The 17,350-nt window shown below is 45.9% G+C and overlaps 5 protein-coding genes across 6 annotated transcripts; 3 read left to right on the top strand and 2 right to left on the bottom strand.

Moving 5' to 3' along the window:
- Positions 1-714: 714 nt before the first annotated feature.
- On the top strand, positions 715-1,769 carry TrAFT101_000144 (uncharacterized protein). Its single transcript, XM_024904523.2, has one exon. It carries the CDS (start codon positions 821-823, stop codon positions 1,472-1,474), a length of 654 nt encoding a protein of 217 aa, XP_024755855.1. The 5' UTR covers positions 715-820; the 3' UTR covers positions 1,475-1,769.
- Positions 1,770-4,914: 3,145 nt separating this feature from the next.
- Positions 4,915-6,658, bottom strand: TrAFT101_000143 (uncharacterized protein; the record flags this gene model as incomplete). The annotated part of the gene is made up of 3 exons (XM_024901265.1): positions 4,915-5,967; positions 6,024-6,482; positions 6,536-6,658. 3 exons carry the CDS (start codon positions 6,656-6,658, stop codon positions 4,915-4,917), a joined length of 1,635 nt encoding a protein of 544 aa, XP_024755853.1.
- Positions 6,659-9,465: 2,807 nt separating this feature from the next.
- On the top strand, positions 9,466-11,080 carry TrAFT101_000142 (uncharacterized protein). The gene is made up of 2 exons (XM_024902130.2): positions 9,466-9,878; positions 9,937-11,080. Exons 1-2 carry the CDS (start codon positions 9,516-9,518, stop codon positions 10,960-10,962), a joined length of 1,389 nt encoding a protein of 462 aa, XP_024755852.1. The 5' UTR covers positions 9,466-9,515; the 3' UTR covers positions 10,963-11,080.
- Positions 11,081-11,308: 228 nt separating this feature from the next.
- On the bottom strand, positions 11,309-14,334 carry TrAFT101_000141 (uncharacterized protein). Of its 2 annotated transcripts, XM_024901286.2 has the most exons (4): positions 13,987-14,334; positions 13,512-13,920; positions 12,996-13,417; positions 11,309-12,937 (listed from the first exon to the last, which is right to left on the bottom strand). In XM_024901286.2, the coding sequence occupies exons 1-4, from the start codon at positions 14,238-14,240 to the stop codon at positions 12,118-12,120; spliced, it is 1,905 nt and encodes a 634-aa protein (XP_024755851.1). In that variant the 5' UTR covers positions 14,241-14,334; the 3' UTR covers positions 11,309-12,117. The 2 variants fall into 2 exon arrangements, with proteins under 2 accessions (XP_024755851.1, XP_065982027.1); XM_066125930.1 differs by having other exon boundaries at positions 13,512-14,334.
- A 1,300-nt stretch (positions 14,335-15,634) lies between these two features.
- On the top strand, positions 15,635-17,062 carry TrAFT101_000140 (uncharacterized protein). Its single transcript, XM_024904522.2, has 4 exons — positions 15,635-15,759; positions 15,860-16,028; positions 16,146-16,824; positions 16,875-17,062. The coding sequence occupies exons 2-3, from the start codon at positions 15,869-15,871 to the stop codon at positions 16,820-16,822; spliced, it is 837 nt and encodes a 278-aa protein (XP_024755850.1). The 5' UTR covers positions 15,635-15,759; positions 15,860-15,868; the 3' UTR covers positions 16,823-16,824; positions 16,875-17,062.
- The last annotated feature ends 288 nt before the right edge of the window (positions 17,063-17,350 follow it).

Here is a 17,350-nt window from a genome sequence, read left to right as displayed (position 1 = left end):
CAGGGTAACTAGGCTCCTTGGCTATTTGAACAATAGTAGCTGTGTGCCGTGGAATGCTAGAAGCAGATGAGCCAGACATAGAGGTATATGATCTAGAACTAGACAAGCTACAGCCATAACCAAAAGTGGTGCATAATATAAAATTGCTTATACTCGGTAGAGGAAGATATGGATGGAAATGTAAGAGTGTAGTACCAGAAAGCAGATAAGCTAGAGCCAGAGCCAGAAGCGTAAAGACACTTGAATCGCAAAAGCCATGAGAAGACTAGTAGTATATAGGTAATAACGCATAGGCTGCAAGGAATAAGATTGCTAAAAGTAAAATAGGAAATTGACAACTTGCTGCCTTGAAGTTATACAATTTAAACAGGTGTGTCTTGGACAAATTAGGAAGCCGTCGATCGAATGCACTCAAATAGTGTCCAGTTTTTATAGTAGCTGCCTGCGATTACAATCACATCTAGCCACTTCTGTCTAGATGCTTCATCTACGTAACTATTGGTTTTATCATAAGTAGGGCTATGGGCTAACATTCGATACTGCAAAAAAGATGCCTAAAATACACTCTTCCAAAGATTTTGAAGTAGCGGCCAATTGTTGGGTTTATGTGGAGCATGAACTGGTATGGCTGTTGCCTAGCACCAATTGCCGGCTAAATCCCTTACCGACTTGCTTATCTCTAATCATAGGCATATAACATTCTATAACTCCATCATTCAAGTGCCTCAGACTTGTTAATCCAACACTGCTCCCTATCTCATTCTACTCCAGGAAACCAAAAATTTATAAAAAAGGGAAAGAAGAGAAAAGAAAAAAAACCATGGCGCCTTTCCAAAGAGATGATAGATTCTTCACCAAAGACTGGACTATTACCCTTCCCTCTCGCCCGGAGCCCAACCTTAGATTCATCCGCTTGACACCCGCCGAGACAGCTGCATTCATACGCTTTGCAGAAGGAGCAATTATCCCACCAGCTCCGAAGAGCACCGAAGCCTCTCTTACCGAGCCTCGGGATCCACCAAAGCCTATCCCTGGAGAAAGGATGCGGAGGATGTATGCCGAGTCCCGGACCCGACACCACGGTCTCGACGTATATATGTCCTTAGAGGGCAGGTTTGTAGGTTGGGGAGGGGTATTTGAGATCACCGCCCCCGACGAGAAGCCGAGTGTCGCAAATATCGGTATCAGACTAAGCCCTGAAGTCCAAGGGAAAGGATTGGGAAAAGTGCTCATGCAGGTCTTGCTGCGGTTGAGTAACGAAGTGGATGCGGATATTATTGAGGCGGGTACTATGAAACATAATACGTCGATGAGAGCTATGGCGAAGAGCGTCGGCTTGGTTGAGACGGATGAGATTAAGGAGGTTCCTGGGCAGGGCGTCGTAGCTGAATTACTGTTTAAGAACATTGAGAGGGAAAAATGGAGAGATCTTGATATGGTGGTTGAGTTTAGGGATCAGGTTGCAAGTGAGTGAACGGGCTGCAATCAACAAATTGTATAATGCATTATACCTTTGTTTTTGTTCAAGACTGGATGCAAACTGCGGGTAGGAAAACTCTCTGCCTTTGTTTTTCGTTATTCTTTTCTCAACATAGCTGTTCAGCAGCATATATATTGCTGTTAGCCTAGAGAAGAGATGGTGAGAAGATAGACGGATGTTGGATGCCTGTGCTAGACCTGTAATTGATACCAGATAGTAGGACGAACGGGTCATGAATATACTGGGAAGTGCCAAGTTTGAGTATGTAGCAATCTACAAGGAAACTCGCATATGCATATAAGGCTGAAACTTTGTATTAAGAATATCTTCATCTTCAACATGCAGCAGTTGACGTAGCGAAGACACCCTGTGGCCCCCTACTCTGTAAAGAAGAATGCTTACTAACTTCAAGCTTCACAATTTCTAGAGCACCTGCAGAAAGTTAAAAAAGTTGGATGCGAGAACGCCTAAGGACTAATACAATGAGAACTCATTCGGTTTCATAGATGCATGCCAAGTTATAGCTTAAGGGCGCTTCATGGCCAGTGTAATTATAATCTTGTGACGGAAAGGTTTCTCACTGCCACACCACGTACAATGAAGTTCAGTTTCGATAGGAAGCGTCCACTACAATGGGTTCTAACATTAACGTGCCAGATTGCCATCTTCTTCTTTCTTTCGTTCTTTCTCTCTCTTTTTTTCTTCTTTTTTTTTCTTCTCAACGCTATAATTAGGATACCATGAATTCACCACCAACAAGCATCTCTATAACGCATTGAATCATCGGTACAGCTAGCATGGGCTTTATATCAAGTATCTATAGAAGTATGATATATAAGTATTATGTAACTAGCATAGTTTATAACGAGGTCAACGTAAGTATTAGTGAAGACGCTACCATAGAGTTTATAATAAAATATGCAATGCTTAGTTCACCAAGTGAAGTTTACAGGAAATTAAGAAATTAACGTTCTTCAATTGAATGATCTAAGGCTATGTAGTACAAGACAACCATGTATTGTGATGATATTTCTATACATACCGAAGAAACAAACATGTCATATCTAAATATAAGCACTAATCTGGGTAATATACTTGTCAATTATGTCCATTAGGCCATATTAATAAGGGGTCTTTTTTTCTGCGGGCGCTCTAAGCTAGTTCAAGACCTGAAACTATTCCGGCATACCCAATCAGTTGGGTTCAAAATAGATAGCATGGGAGTGCTGTCGCCATAGACTCCACTGTAATATCCCCACATTCACGCCAGTCTAGTAGGCGATAGCTCAACCGCAAACTTGAGTTCCGAGTCATCTGTACTGTATATCTAGCGAGCTATGGCCGGAGCTCGCCTGGCATTGCCAATTTCGGTCTCTGCACTCAAAAAAAGGCCCATTTTAATAGGGATATAATGACGGGCCCGGAAATCTCGCCGACACTCACTTTGGGTGTTCCACTCCCTAGTATTGTCCGCTTTCCAAGTCTCTGAGTGCCGCACGCGGTAAACACGAGGTTGAGTAGCCCACTAATATGGCTAAACACGGCCCAAGCAGAGGCTGCGATATCTGCAAGCTGAGAAAGATCAAGGTTTGTCGTGGCTAATACACGCCGCTTGGCGGCTCTGTAGTTAAGCATCTAATATACCTTATAGTGTGACTTGAGGCACCCAACGTGTTCCCAATGCCAGAAGGCCAAATGGACTTGTCCGGGAGTTCCGTCTCACGCCGAATTCATCTTTCGGAACCAGACAGATATTGTTGTGAGAAATTCACAAAGGAAGCGTTCAGTGAAGACTAGAGGTCAGAAGACAGATACCAGCCAAATCCATGACCTGCCGCCTCCATTGCAGGATCGCGCCGTAGCATTTTTCATCCACCAATATGTATCCGGTACATTTGACTCTTCAGCTTCAGTACAAAGGAGGGGGATTCATGAATATCTACCAGACTTACTCCAACAGGCAAGGGATAAAGGGCCGCTAGGGACCATCACGGCTGCCGCGGGACTTGCAGCTTTGGCAAACGTTGGGAAATCTACGGGATGGAAATCCCAAGCATATGGCTTGTATGGAACGGCAATCTGCCAACTCCAGGCTCATCTTAGCGATCCTGATCGGATGAGGTCAGATGAAACACTGGGTGCTATCATGCTCATGAGCATTTTCGAAGTGGGATTTGCCCATCTTCAACGCCGTCTGAACCCAAGCACCGCTGACATATTGCCAGGTCATTGCCTCTGCCGACATGGACTCAATGAAGTCATTTAGCAATCATATTATCGCAGCCGCCAGATGTATAGACCTTCGTGGCCCCGGACAGTTCTATAACGGTGGCAAAACATCTGCAAGGTTGTTTGTCCAATTACGAAGGATCATTGTATGCATTTTTCTGGTCTCTTGTGCTATACCGCCTATTAACAGCTGATGATTGATAGACCATGACTTGCCACCAACTACAGGAACCAATTCCCCATCCTCTGCAGAAGTGGTCTAGCTGGGCAGAATGCGCCAACAGCGAGGTTGAGCCAACCTCGAATCGATTCTCTGAGCTCAATGGGCGCTTGGCGCTTGCCCGCGCAGAGATTAAGCACAAATCAATTACCTGCCCGGCAGTTCTATCAGCAATACTGCTGCCCATAGATGAGATGTTTGAAGACTGGAGGAGGACCTTGCCGGCATCTTGGGCTTTCAAGTCTTATCACTCCTTGCCGTCAGCCAATGGTCAGGTTAAGGATTATATGCTACAGTACGACATATATCCAGATCTCTATATAGCATCTATGTGGAATAGCTATCGATGCATCCGTCTGCTTATTCACGAATCGATCATAGCTGCGATAATGAAGTGCAATTCTAGAGAGCACAAGGAGAGACTACACGGTTCTCTGAGAGTTCTCAAGGCCATGGCTGATGAAGTTTGTCACAGCGTGCCTTATCATTTAAAGCTGCACCGAAACTCCGACGGCCGGCCTAGTGACCCTATATGCTCTGAAGATGGTGAAAAGCTACCAATACCGGGCGGGTATCTCCTTTTCTGGCCACTCTTTCTGTCAGGAATGCTGAGGGCAACTCCTAAGGATCAGAGAGAGTGGATTGCATCTACACTGCGTTACATTGGGCAACAAATGGGGATACAGCTGGCCCTATTTATGGCATCGGCTTTGGAAAAGGTAGAATCTAGCTTTTCATCAAGCGAGACATGGTTCATCGGGGAATTCTATCCGTCTTAAACAATTCTGGCTGACATCTGCGGGTGAAATGTATATTGATCGTGGTCTGAAGAGACACTATTCTGTTACATATCTATTTGTATTACAACTAAAGACTAATGATCTAAAAATATTTTACTAACTGTTGAGAAGTAAATGCAGGGTTTGTTCCTCAATTAGGCAGACTTGCCAGAAAAGTGACGTGTTACAACAGAACAGACGCAGATCTAGTAATAAAGAGACTGCTGCCACCAGCTGCATCGGTCGTTGTGACTTGGATCACTAATCACATTTTCACCTTCTGGCGTCAAATCCAAGACCAAGCCCTCTGATCCATAGACAGGCATCCTCACTTGGGCACCTTTATTTGGGTTTCCCCTGATTGCAAACGACGTTAGATGTCGCTGTAAAGGAATTGCGACTGACGCATTGATATCTCCATTTGGCCCGTTATAAAATGTATACGGCACATCTTCCCCGTGATATCCAGGAGGTATGTTAAATCTGTATCCGTATGTAGAGGAGAATTGTCGAAAGGCTTTCTGCAGGTAGTATGTATTGCAGGTGAATGCGCTTTCTGCAAGGGCTAATTCAGCACGTGAGAAGAAGTCGCTGTACAGAGTCGTGTTAAAGATCGGGGGGTAGAGAACCTCTGACACATGATTGACAACGGATTCTTGTATACCCAAAAATGTAGTTTTAAGGTTGTTGACAAAGAAGGCATTGTTGGTATTGTTCGGAGATGTAAAAAATAACGTTTCATGAGAGTTAAAGCCGGTCATAATTTTGACGCTTTTGTCATAGAGACCTTCAGACAATAGCGTTCCCGGAAGGCCTGGGACAAAATCATTATCCGGGGCTGGTGCCCAAGTAAATGTTCCGTAGTTGGAGTTCGCCACTATAGCTACATTGGCAGCGTAGAGGGCTTCGTAGGGTTGCTGTCGTGCCTCAGCAATAGTCGATACGTTTAGGTGCTTAAGAAAGCGCTGAGTCAAGTTCTCTTGCTGATACCGAGATGGCACAAGCGGGAATCCTGGGGATTGCATGATGGCCTTTTGAAAAGGCGCGGGACCATTAGAACCTCCATGGGCGGTGATTTGGTGCAAGATGGAGCCCCCGCCAGCTGATTGACCAAAGACTGTTACACGCTTTGGATCACCGCCAAAGTTATGTATATGCTGCTGTACCCATTCTAATGCCATACGCTGGTCTAGAAGTCCTGCATTTGCAGTTCCATTGGCTTGCACGCTGGGGCCTTGGAGGAAGCCGAATGCGCCACCCTGATGATTTTGCGTTAGTACACTTACTTATGAGAATGGTTGCCACTTCTACTTACGCGGTAATTAAATTGAACATAGATGATACCACGCCCTTCAGGATCGACCTGCTGACTCTGTGCTAAAAGGCCTGCTGGGTTGCCATCTTGTCCTTTCTTTCCAAAGGCGAAGCCTCCTCCGTACACCCAAACCATGACTGATGCTGGTTTGCCTTTTCTATTATCAAATATGGATCTTGGCACAATGACATCCAAGAAAAGGCAATCCTCCCGCTCAGCAGGATCAGGAGGTGGTAGAAGTGATGGGCCACAATCCTTTGTTGACTTGATAGTCCCGCTCTGTTGGGCTAAGCCGCAAAGGTACCAGACAGCAAAAGCCTGGGGGCAGGCTACGTTGGTTTCACCTCTTTGCACAGATGTTCGATTTCGCAAAGGGGGCTTGGGTGCTGCAAATCTCAGGTCGCCACTAGGATCCCTAGCATATCGAATGTTGGAGAAGTTATAGTACTGGCCAGTCTCCTGTATACCTTCGTTAGTGTAACTGCTGAGAGACCTTTGAAAGGCTATTGTACATTAAAGGAGATGGCTTGATGCAACTCATATCCCAAATCGACCGTTGGGAGCTCACTACAACCGGTAGCTATTGCAGAAGCTGTAGTGAAGAGGCCTAGCGCAAACGGCCACAAAATAACCATTGTAAAAGTCGGCTTGTGGATACTGAAGCGAGATGTTTGGGCAATTGGCTTTTTAAACTGAAAAAGAAAACTCGGATGTTATATAGAATGTGTTTTTTAAACATTGCTGGCATATTTATATAAGTCTACAGGCAATTGAATTGAATGTCCTGTTTGGAAACTGAATAGTCCAATTGTGTTGCTAATACCTAAAGCAGCTTGCACAGTGGAGAAGTGTCTTTTGGCTTGATTGGCTCTTCCGGAATCTTTGCCCAATATGGCAAAAATAATCGTGGAATTCCACTAATAGACACCAACCAACAAACTGAGCTAGGTAATAAGTAAGCCTTGCCACCATCAGCTCAGCCTCAGTTTGAGAGGCACAGAGCGAACATGAAGGCGATTACCAGGTAGCCCGCTCGCTATTGCGGAGACGATCTTTCCGAGAGTAGTATTTCCTAGCGATATAAATCCGTAATTTAAACTGATGAGAGCCTCCATGGTGATCTTGGCTCTGCCAACCAAACTATGACTAAGCAGCGTAGATCTTGCTAACCTACATCTGGAGAACTTATCTACTCTCTTGTTTGAATAGCATAAAGCAGAAAATTTGTTTTCTTTAGATGCTGAGTGATAGTAGGTCCCGGTCTTTCGATCCCAATAATGAAGTATTTCTTGATTTTGTTTTCATGAGACAAGATATATTGATATTGATCGGCGGCCGTAGATTTTGCTTAGGGGGTTAAGGAACACGGGACCAAAATCAATATCTTGAGCGAATGTGGTTAAGCCAAAACCAGAAGAATTTCTTAATTTGTGAAGTTCGACTTTGATCTTGACGTATATTGCTGTGTATATGGAGCTTATACATTTTCTATATCCCTTCCTCAAAACCAGTGTTTCCTTCGATGCAAGATATCCCAAAATTTACTTAACTGTGCAGTTCAAACCTAATTCCCAGAAGATGGATGAAACTTGTACACATGGGCAGGCTGACATATGACACAGTAAACATCATTGGCCACTATTTTCTCCCTAGGAAAAAAAAATCCCTTTGGCATAGAGGGTTGTTATCACCCTCATCCTAGCCTACGGAAAACGTGTGCGCCGGTTCTTGAGAGAGAACCCCCAGACTGTGATTCTTCCGTATTACTAACAATCTGATGTATCATCGACACCGAAACCGTTCTATGATCGTGTCCGGTCTATGGAGGAAATACAATGCTCCGCCAATTGGACCTTACTTCGGCATGGCTTTCGGATATTTCTCCTGGTGCGTCTCGCAATTCGCTATCTTGGTTTCCATGTCGGTTTTGTATGGTTCTTGGCTGAGAGGATCATCAAACTGTATAAGACAGAGCAGCAAGGGACTGGCGCTCTCTGGATGTTGATTGGCGGCGAAGAGTGGTAGTCCAGTACTCAAGGTATGTTGACAACACGAAGCAGTTAGTTTCGGCTGTGCTCTAATGACAGGAAAGGAATCGTGCTTACATACTATCAATATCCCAACGAGGCAGAAATCCAAGCATGTTGGTTTTTCCTAATATTAGGATGTCCAACAAAACTAAGCCATTATCTTATATCTGAAATATTACTTCTGGTATTAATCTCCCTGCGCTTTGGCTTGCCGAAAGAGCAAAGGATAGATAGAAGAAGCAAAAGGGGGAATGATCGGACATAGAAATTATCTAAATCTATATCTAATGATATCACTTTTAATCCGTATTCTTGGCTTCGATGTGGGGAGTGTCTGTGTTGCCCGGTTTACTGTGCCATTTCCTCTCATCTTCTTGTCTCCTCCAATCAATGCACACCCAACCTGTCGATTGCCCGACAATTTTTCGTTCAAAGGATCTAAAAGTAAGCGAAGAACGAAATGTCCAATCCTGGATCAGGCGTAAAAGTGTGGGGCGTAAGACGTAGGGCGTAGTGCGGCAAATGTTAGTTGAAAAATATGGAACAACTGCGTAGAATCGACCGGCGCGAGGCGCCGAGAATACCGATCGCCTCCCAATTAAGTTTTACTTCGATCATATTCTTAAATTGAAGGTTGACAAGCATGTTTGAAAGCTTATATCTATTTGTAGTGCTTTTGTAATATAAAATTGGCATTTGTCAGACTTCTGATCCCACGAAGCGTACATAATATCACTTTTGCACCTAATGTCTTCTGCTGTGGAGACATTGAGGGAAACCCCAACTCTAACATTTGCCATTCACATGCTACAAACTTTACCCTTTGCAGCTTTGAAGCCTTCCAAATTATGTCTCTATATCACTGAATTATCTATGAGTTACCTTAATTATCAACTATCCATGTTAACAGATTTAGCCGTTCAGAGAGGTAGAGTTTAGTTGTTTGCCCGAGTTTGCTTAGTATTCTGAACAGGAGCCAAGGCGGCTTCAATTCAACATTACCAATTAGTCTGATTGCACTAGGCCTCTAAGTACTGTACGGAGCACGTTTCTGCCTTTCCTCGTTACTTTTAAGCAGGTCGGGTTTGCAGGCAAACCAGCCCGGTGTTATCGGTATCTCTGCCGAAAGACTCCACCCATAGTAGTGGCCTTCAACAGCTTCCAGCCCAACTTGATGTCGAGCCCTGCAAAGGGTATCGGTTAACGTTCCGAAGTTACCGAATCCACTGGAAGCCGTCACTGCCCCGTTACGGCAAGTGCCGTGTTGTTGCTGTAGGGTTGAACAACAATGACCTCACAATATGTCTCGTTTATCATATTAACCATGGAGTTGCTGTATATATAAGTTGCTGCTGCTGGTCGTCTAAAGAATACTTTCGTTTCAAGCATTCATTGTGTATAAATAATTTGATTTGTCTTTGTCTCTACCCAAAATCAACCTAGAATCCGGAAACTAGACAAGATGGCCGCATACCTCAATCAACGTCTTTCTCATCCTCATATTTCTCATCCGCATCATGGCATCCAGGTGTCACGGTCTGGAACCCCAGCCCTCGAAAAGAGCGCAAAGTGTGCCGCGCCTATTGTAAACGTCGCTGCCAAGAACGTCCCATTCTTTACACCTGAGCAGGATCCCGTTGCCGGCAGTCCATCAGCCACTCAATCATCCGGCAACCCTGTTCCCAAACTTTTCACACCGTTGAAAATTCGTGGTGTAGAAATGCCAAATCGTATTTGGGTGAGCCCTATGTGCCAGTATAGCGCTCACGAGGGTTTCCACACACCTTGGCACATTGCCCACTATGGCGGCATGGCCCAGCGCGGTGTAAGTCAGGCCTTCTATTGGAGAGTCCCTAGCAATTTATAGGCTGACATATACATAGCCTGGCCTGATTATGCTTGAAGTTACCTCTGTGCAAGCTAATGGCCGTATTACTCCCGAGGACTCTGGCATTTGGCTTGACGCACATATCGACACTTTGAAAAAGCACGTCGACTTTGCACACAGCCAAAATGCTCTTATCGGGATTCAACTTGGCCATGCAGGCCGCAAAGCTTCCACAGTTGCGCCTTGGCTCAGCTCTGGCGCTACAGCTACTGAGGAAGTTGGCGGCTGGCCATCCAACGTGGTAGGGCCCAGTGAAGAGCCATTCAACGAGCACTATCCTACACCACGAGCTCTAAGCCTGGCAGAGATTACGCAGTTCAAAAGCGATTTTCTTTCCGGTGTACGCCGAGCACTTCGCGCTGGGTTCGATGTAATTGAACTACATTTTGCTCATGGTTACTTGGTCTCAAGCTTCCTTTCGCCAGCGGTTAATAAACGGACGGATATATATGGAGGAAGCTTTGAGAACCGCACTCGTTTGGCGCTTGAAATAGTAGATGCAACAAGGGAGATTATTCCTGCAGATATGCCCCTGTTTGTGCGAATCAGCGCGACTGACTGGCTCGATACAAACCCAACCTGGAATGGCGGTCCAAGCTGGACCGTAGAGGAAAGCGTTCAGTTTTCCAAGCTCCTGGCCCAACGCGGAGTCGACGTTCTGGATGTGTCAAGTGGCGGAAATCATGTACAGCAGAAAGTTATTGGCGGACCAGGATATCAAGCACCATTTGCAAAGGCAATTAAAGCGGCGGTGAAAGATACCATGCTAGTAAGCTCAGTGGGGAGCATCAAGACGGGCCTGGAAGCGCAGAAGATTATTGATGGCAACCAGAACGGCGATCAGGACGCTAGCGATACGCCACTGGATTTAATTGCTGCAGGCCGAATGTTTTTGAAAAACCCAGGACTTGTGTGGGCGTGGGCTGACGAATTGGGTGTTACGATCAATGTTGCGCATCAGATCGGATGGGGTTTTGGCGGAAGGGCGTCAAAGAAAACAGCGAAGCTCACAGTTCCTTGATCACAGTAGATAGAATATGTCGTAACAATCTCGGTTGCTTAGTTCTGCTACTACCTATGAAGAAAGAATAGATTATCACGTTAAAATCTTCCCAATATTGATTCATGGAAAGTTCAGGGATATATGTCTCGTCAAGATGCGGGTTCTGTTACACAAGTATGAAAAGCTGGGAAGAGCGTGCTGATCATTTGACAAAACCCATTTCCTCAAGGGGCTGAAGATGGATTGGAAGGGAGCACTGCTTGACAATCTCAAAAGCAATGCCTCCAATCTTATTGCATCGGAAGCAAGAGCACTAATACCATTCTCCGTCACGAATTATGAGACTAGGGACCAGCTATCGCAGACAATGACGACTGGCTCTCACAATTTCGTGAGTCCTCCGTTGAATATACACCTGAGAATTGGGAGAGAAACACACGAATTGCCGTGTAAATGTTGCCTAGTCTCGCTGAAGCTGGCCAATCCACAATCAGCGCTACAGGCCACTTAGCAACATCACCTAACGTTAGGTGGTATTGAGTATTGAGCGGAGGCTCATCCTAATGGACAACTGAGCCCTTGAATATCTACTGTCTACTATAGTAAAAGTGTCTTCTATAGTAAAAGTTTGTAGATGAAGATGCTCACTATTGCACCTCAGCGATCGCCCAACTATCCTGGCGAACGCAATATCCACCGATTGGCGCACGAAATGCGTTATACACTAATTCCTGAACAGTTTCCACCCAGCCACTCTTTCGTTCTCCAAGCATGTCTGTCATTCTTTCTCCAAGTAACTCAATATGCGACGTCGTGCCAATGTTGATAGCCAAAGCACTTGGTCATAACATTGCTTCTTTGCTAAAGCATGTTCAGCAATTGCCAGCCTGTAATTTCCCCAGCTTTGGCCGCTCTGGTTGTTCCAAGACAGGCTCTTCCTATTGACATATACTAACACCTTGTAATACATATTGGCCTATTAAACTAAATGATGAAGAAACCATTACTGGATAGGCGCATACTTGCTTAAAGACGTGCTGAATGATGCGACCAAGCGCATGAGTGATCCGCCATAATTAGTCAGACGTAAGATAGTGTTCCATCAAAGGCCAATAGAATAATGAAACAGAACGTGGAATGAGTGCCGTCATTGGTGTACGTAGCGTACTACTCTCAAATCATACGTTCAAGAGCTTGGCGAGCTACGCGAATGTCTTCTGCCTCTGCCTCCCAATAGCGCATATGTGCAATGCATATCTTTAGTGCTTCCTGCGCTTGTTGCTCAAGTGCCATCCTGCTTAGGAGCCCAATTCGCGCCGCACAGACAAGTATCATGGCGCGGCAGGCTGTATCACGGCACCTAAGCCACGCTCCAGCATGTCTATGTCTCAGTCCAAGGTTGAACAGCGGATCAAGACAGATTAGTACCGCCTTTTCTGCCAGCTGTGTCAGTGACTCATTGATCGACCAGTCTCGATCCTGGCCGTGTGCAAGGAGATACAAGAATGGGCGATAGACGCGCAGCTTGATATTCGCGGATCGCAACCAAGGCGCCAACTGAAACTCACTGACTGTCGGCAGGTTCAGTGGCTTGTTGAAGCAAGAAATGGTACCTGGAAGAGTCTCTTGCCACTGCTCTATCTGCTTCTCAAAAGTTCGTGCCGTGCTTATCATGTCGAGTATATCCATACTCGCCCATGCAGACGGGGGTCCCGAGTAAAACGCCTGATCAACGCGGACTGAGAGCTTAGAGAGAGATAACTCGGAAAGGTAGTTGAACCACGAGTTCTCATGGATTTCTTTAAAATCCGGTATATCAACAGTATGACTAGACACTGACGAAACAGTAGTGGCTGATGATGCTGATGTGTCAAAGTATTGACGATCATCCAATCCGTCGACGCTTTTCGGTGTTGGAGGGGAAGGGAATTGGTAGGGAAAATTGAGGGCGTGCAAAGCAGATCTGGGCAGCTCGACCTCGCTGCACATGTCACTTCAAGTCTGTTATCATCACACTCATGCTTCTTTGGTATATTTGACACGGGACTAACTTTTCAGACTTGACACAGCTCCAATAGAGCCGCTGCTCGAGGCAATGTCTCAGATCATCATGACAGTCATGTTCGTCAGGGATCTGGTCGCTATCAATAGGATCTGTTGTTTGTGTAACACGTCTCGTGGCCAGGCATTTCAAGTATACAGTGTACTGCGATGACGCCTGAGAAAACGCCTGCCAGGCTTCTATCGGACGCAGAGTGTATAAAAGATATACTCCTGACAAGAAGTAGCAATGACATGACGTAAGGCTAATGCCCAGCAGACCAAATCGCCTCCGGGCGTACTCGTAATATGATTGAGCCTTTTGACGAGACGCAGTGCCGCCTTGTTGCGATGAGGAGCTCGAGAGACTCTCTACCGTGTCAGGAAAGGAACTGAAGGGGCTAGAAATTGCGCCTAGCGCCGCGGCAACAAGCTATTCACCGTTACATTTCTCATTAATCAGCTGCTTGGAGACGCCATAGAGTTACAGTTTGGCATAAAGATGAAATAGATTGCAGAGTGCTTACCACAAGGCACGTGCGAGAGTCCCACTGCGGGCCCAGTTCAGCAACAGCCCTCCCGTATCTCATCAGAGTGGTGCAGTCCAGAATGGGATTCATGGTGTGGGCCATTCGCAGGAATTTCGTCAACAACGCGGGAATTTCATCCCAGTCCAGCTGCTGCGTGCCAATGGCCGGGCTCGCCTTGTGCTGAAAGTCCTGCATCTTGGTAGCAGCTAAGACGCAAAAGGGTGCCCAATCGTCTGATCTATTAGCATCGAATACTGGCCATCCAAAAACATGGTCTACGGCTGTAAAGGCGAGTGAAATGACAGGAAGGGCGTGACTAGCCTCTCTCTCATGCTTTTGTGCCGGCGGTAACCTCTGGAGGATATCATGGAGAAGGCCGATAACTTCAGAGTTGCTTTCGTTGGAACTGGAGGGCTGTCATTCAGCGTCCGGACTAATGCATAGATGGTAGGTAGTAAAGCACGATACGTACGGCTGTAGCCCGTTTCTCGGGGGCTTGGGATACACGCATTCGCAGCCGAGCCTAACGCATCCCGCACAGGAAGGCTTCTCATTGGAACACTTGACCTTGCGAGCCCGGCAAACACGGCATGCTATGGCGGCGCGTCGCCGACGGTCTGATCCAAGGTTCCTATTCCTGCTACCGTCGACTGTTGAAGGAAGGGATGGACTAGTGCCGTCTCTGCGAGGCGGGGTCCATCCAGTATCATTGCGCTGTCGATCCATTTCAGGGCCAAGATATTGCCCCGAACAGCATCAAACTGTGCGTAGGCGGGTGAAATGAATGAGAGAAGCCCGCGCCTGTCACGGAGCAAAGCCGATGTCTCTCTCTCATAACCAATCTCGAGCTTACGGAAGGAGGACCGAAGATACCGAGAGCCCCCACAACAAACGAGTGGTGATGTTAGTGGGGTCGAGCATTGAGTAGCTAGCACATGAATACTGCGCCACACGGCGGATTCCCGAATCTCGCATTAAGACAGCTTCTGGGGCCCATCTAGGTATGCACTTTCCCATTAAAGATGCATATCAAAGAGCTTGCATCTGGTTTGAAAAATGGCACTTCTGCTTCAAAAGTTCGTGATTCACTCATAGCCGTCGGAAAGAGTCTAGTTCACTCATATTGGTAGCCGCAGAGTATTTCATCTAGCTCATTACGACCTTTGCTCCGACGATGACGCCGGGCAATTCTCCTCTTCTCTGCATATGCTACACGAGGTCCCAGAAAGAACTTTTGACACGAAAGCAAATGCATATTGTGCCATCAAGGCTTCATTTTGCTGATAGTACAATTTTAATGAGAGAATTTTAGTTAGAATCACGGCATTACCATCAGCATTGTCATCAGCACCGCATCCCCCAGATGGTAATGCCGCAACTTGAAACAATCTAATCTCTGTTCTACATAGTTTGATCATGTCATAGAAAGTCTTAGCCAGCCACAGGAATATTGCAAGCCTAATATTTTCTATCAAAGCTTGATTTGAGCTAGTGCAGCATTTGGGTCTGCTTTGTTGGCCCGTGCCTCGTGAAATTATGATCTTTTCTGTTGACTTCCAAGTCCAATATCTTTCTGAATCAGACCCTTCTTGCCACCACCACTAAAGCTCAAAGGTGGTTTGGTCATAGTCTCTAGCTCTCTACGAACCCGTAATGACAAGCCATTTACAGTTGGAAACACACCATATTGTAGCTGTTGAGATACCTATGTCGCAGCCTAAATATACTGATTGTGCTAACCATACAGGGGATGTTTATTACTAGCGTCGGGCGAGGTGATATACCATGACTCCAGCGATACCTGATCACGAATCAACCAGGCAATCAACTTCCCGTACAGCACCGATCGCAAGCCATCGAGGGGAGGTTTTAAAGCCGAGCGCTACTCATGTGGCTGGAGAACGGGAGTGGTATCTCAATTAGGAACGTAGTAATCGAGATTTGTTTGGATTACGATGGTATTGTGATAAGACTTCCGAAATAGGCAACTCGCTGCACTTAGACTTGGTACGTGATTTAGGCTTCAAAGGTAGTTATGAGGATGAGACAGATACTACGAATGGCATAAAAGGTGCAATGTAGACGTTTGTTCAAAGCTTTCCTATCCATTATCCTCTTGCAATTCCTTCACTCGAACAAGCTTGAGCAAAGGACTCTTTTTTTCAATTTAGTTTGCCTGTGTCTAAACCATCGAGTTTCAACGATTCCGTCCTATCACAAACTTCAGAGGAAAATCCACATTTAGGTGTGCACCTTATAGTTGATTCACATTCAACTTAAATTCATGCTTGGCCCAAGGGGACCATTGGCAGTAGATAGAAATATCACTAACACATCTTAAATAGAATACAACAATGTCTGTGGCACCTCCCTCACAAGGCTTAGGCAGCAATTTCAACTACTTCCTTGCGGATGGAGGAAATGCTATTACTGGCCTCAACGTTGAGATAACTTTCGCCGAGCCACTCATCTCTACCTCAAACGGTTTTGGCTTTCAACTCAACGGTTATGCCCGTAAGCACCATTTAGACTCCCCCATATCCTTTCGTTTCTACTTATATACTCCATGTCAATCTACACGCCCCTGGAACTTCTATGCATAGGAAAATGCTAACTCATATATGTTGGTAGAGGAGCTTTCAGGTGCCCCAAGCACCACCCCCAACTGGCAACAATATGTAGTCTTCTCGCAGCCCGGTGACCGGACCCTTTATGGCATCATTGACAACTGGGAGGGAACAGTGCCTGACGGCACATATGCCCAAATTATCAATGACGAATCCACAATTACTACCCTCCCCAAGGCTAATCAGATTCCTGCCGGTGCCAGTATCAATATTGTTCCTACCTTCAACTCTAAGAATGTCATCACCGGTGTTACTTATGTTTATACACCTCCAGGTGGCCAGGCTGTTTCTACATCCGTAACTTTGACCGACCTTGATGTCTACGGTACCAATGACAGGATCACTTCCGCATATGAATCCCCGATTTCCGCATTAACGCTCAACATCGTCGGCGACTACGATGGAAACGACGGCGTCTTCAGCTCTGGCTCGGGTACCATCGTCTACACTGCCGCTCAACCTCTGACTGTTCTGACCACCGAGCCGAGTTATACCGCGTTCCAGGATGGTACTGGCGAGACGGCTAACACTGTCTATGGCGAATTGCCTGTGTCAGACAGCACCACGATTACTCAGACTTGGGGTATTTCGGCAGAAGGATCGCCATTTATCGGACCAGCCGTTGGCCACAAATTGCCCATTCCACCCAGTGCCAGACAGAAGAAGAAAGGACAAAATTAAAGGTAATTCCTCCAAGTTACTTTGCTGATTCAAAAGCTGACATCCATTGAAGAATAGAACAAGCAAGTAAACAAGGGTTAAAAGGATCATAGCCACTGTTCAAGAGCCAGAGTAATGTCTGGGAGGAACATTATGGTTGTCGGAGAGTAGGCATGTTAGTGTAAAATGAAAGGCATTCATGCTCAGTTACAAGAATTTTTTGGATGAAGTCTAGAAATTAAAGTGATTGATCAAGCCCAAGACCCTTTTAATTACATTCCACTTCTCAATAGAATCCAAAGAAAAGGTTGTAAATAGTAGTATTGACGCATCTGATCGCCCCAAGCGCTATTTTAGGGTGTGGAGCCTACATGTGGTTCAGATCGATCAGGAAGGTCGGCGCTCTACGGGTGCTTCGCCGGTGCCCGCTGGCAGCCCACCCAGTGCTGGCAATCCCAGCTGTTAGCAATCCCTCACTCATTGCTGGGGTTGTTAAAGACTGGTATGGCGAAGCTCTGGTATAGTGGGGTTTTGGCGCCGTAGAAGTTT

Source organism: Trichoderma asperellum, chromosome 1, assembly GCF_020647865.1.
Source record: "Trichoderma asperellum chromosome 1, complete sequence".
NCBI classification, from domain to species: domain Eukaryota; kingdom Fungi; phylum Ascomycota; class Sordariomycetes; order Hypocreales; family Hypocreaceae; genus Trichoderma; species Trichoderma asperellum.
Note: the sequence above shows the minus strand (reverse complement) of the source record. Positions and strands in the feature narration are given on the sequence as shown.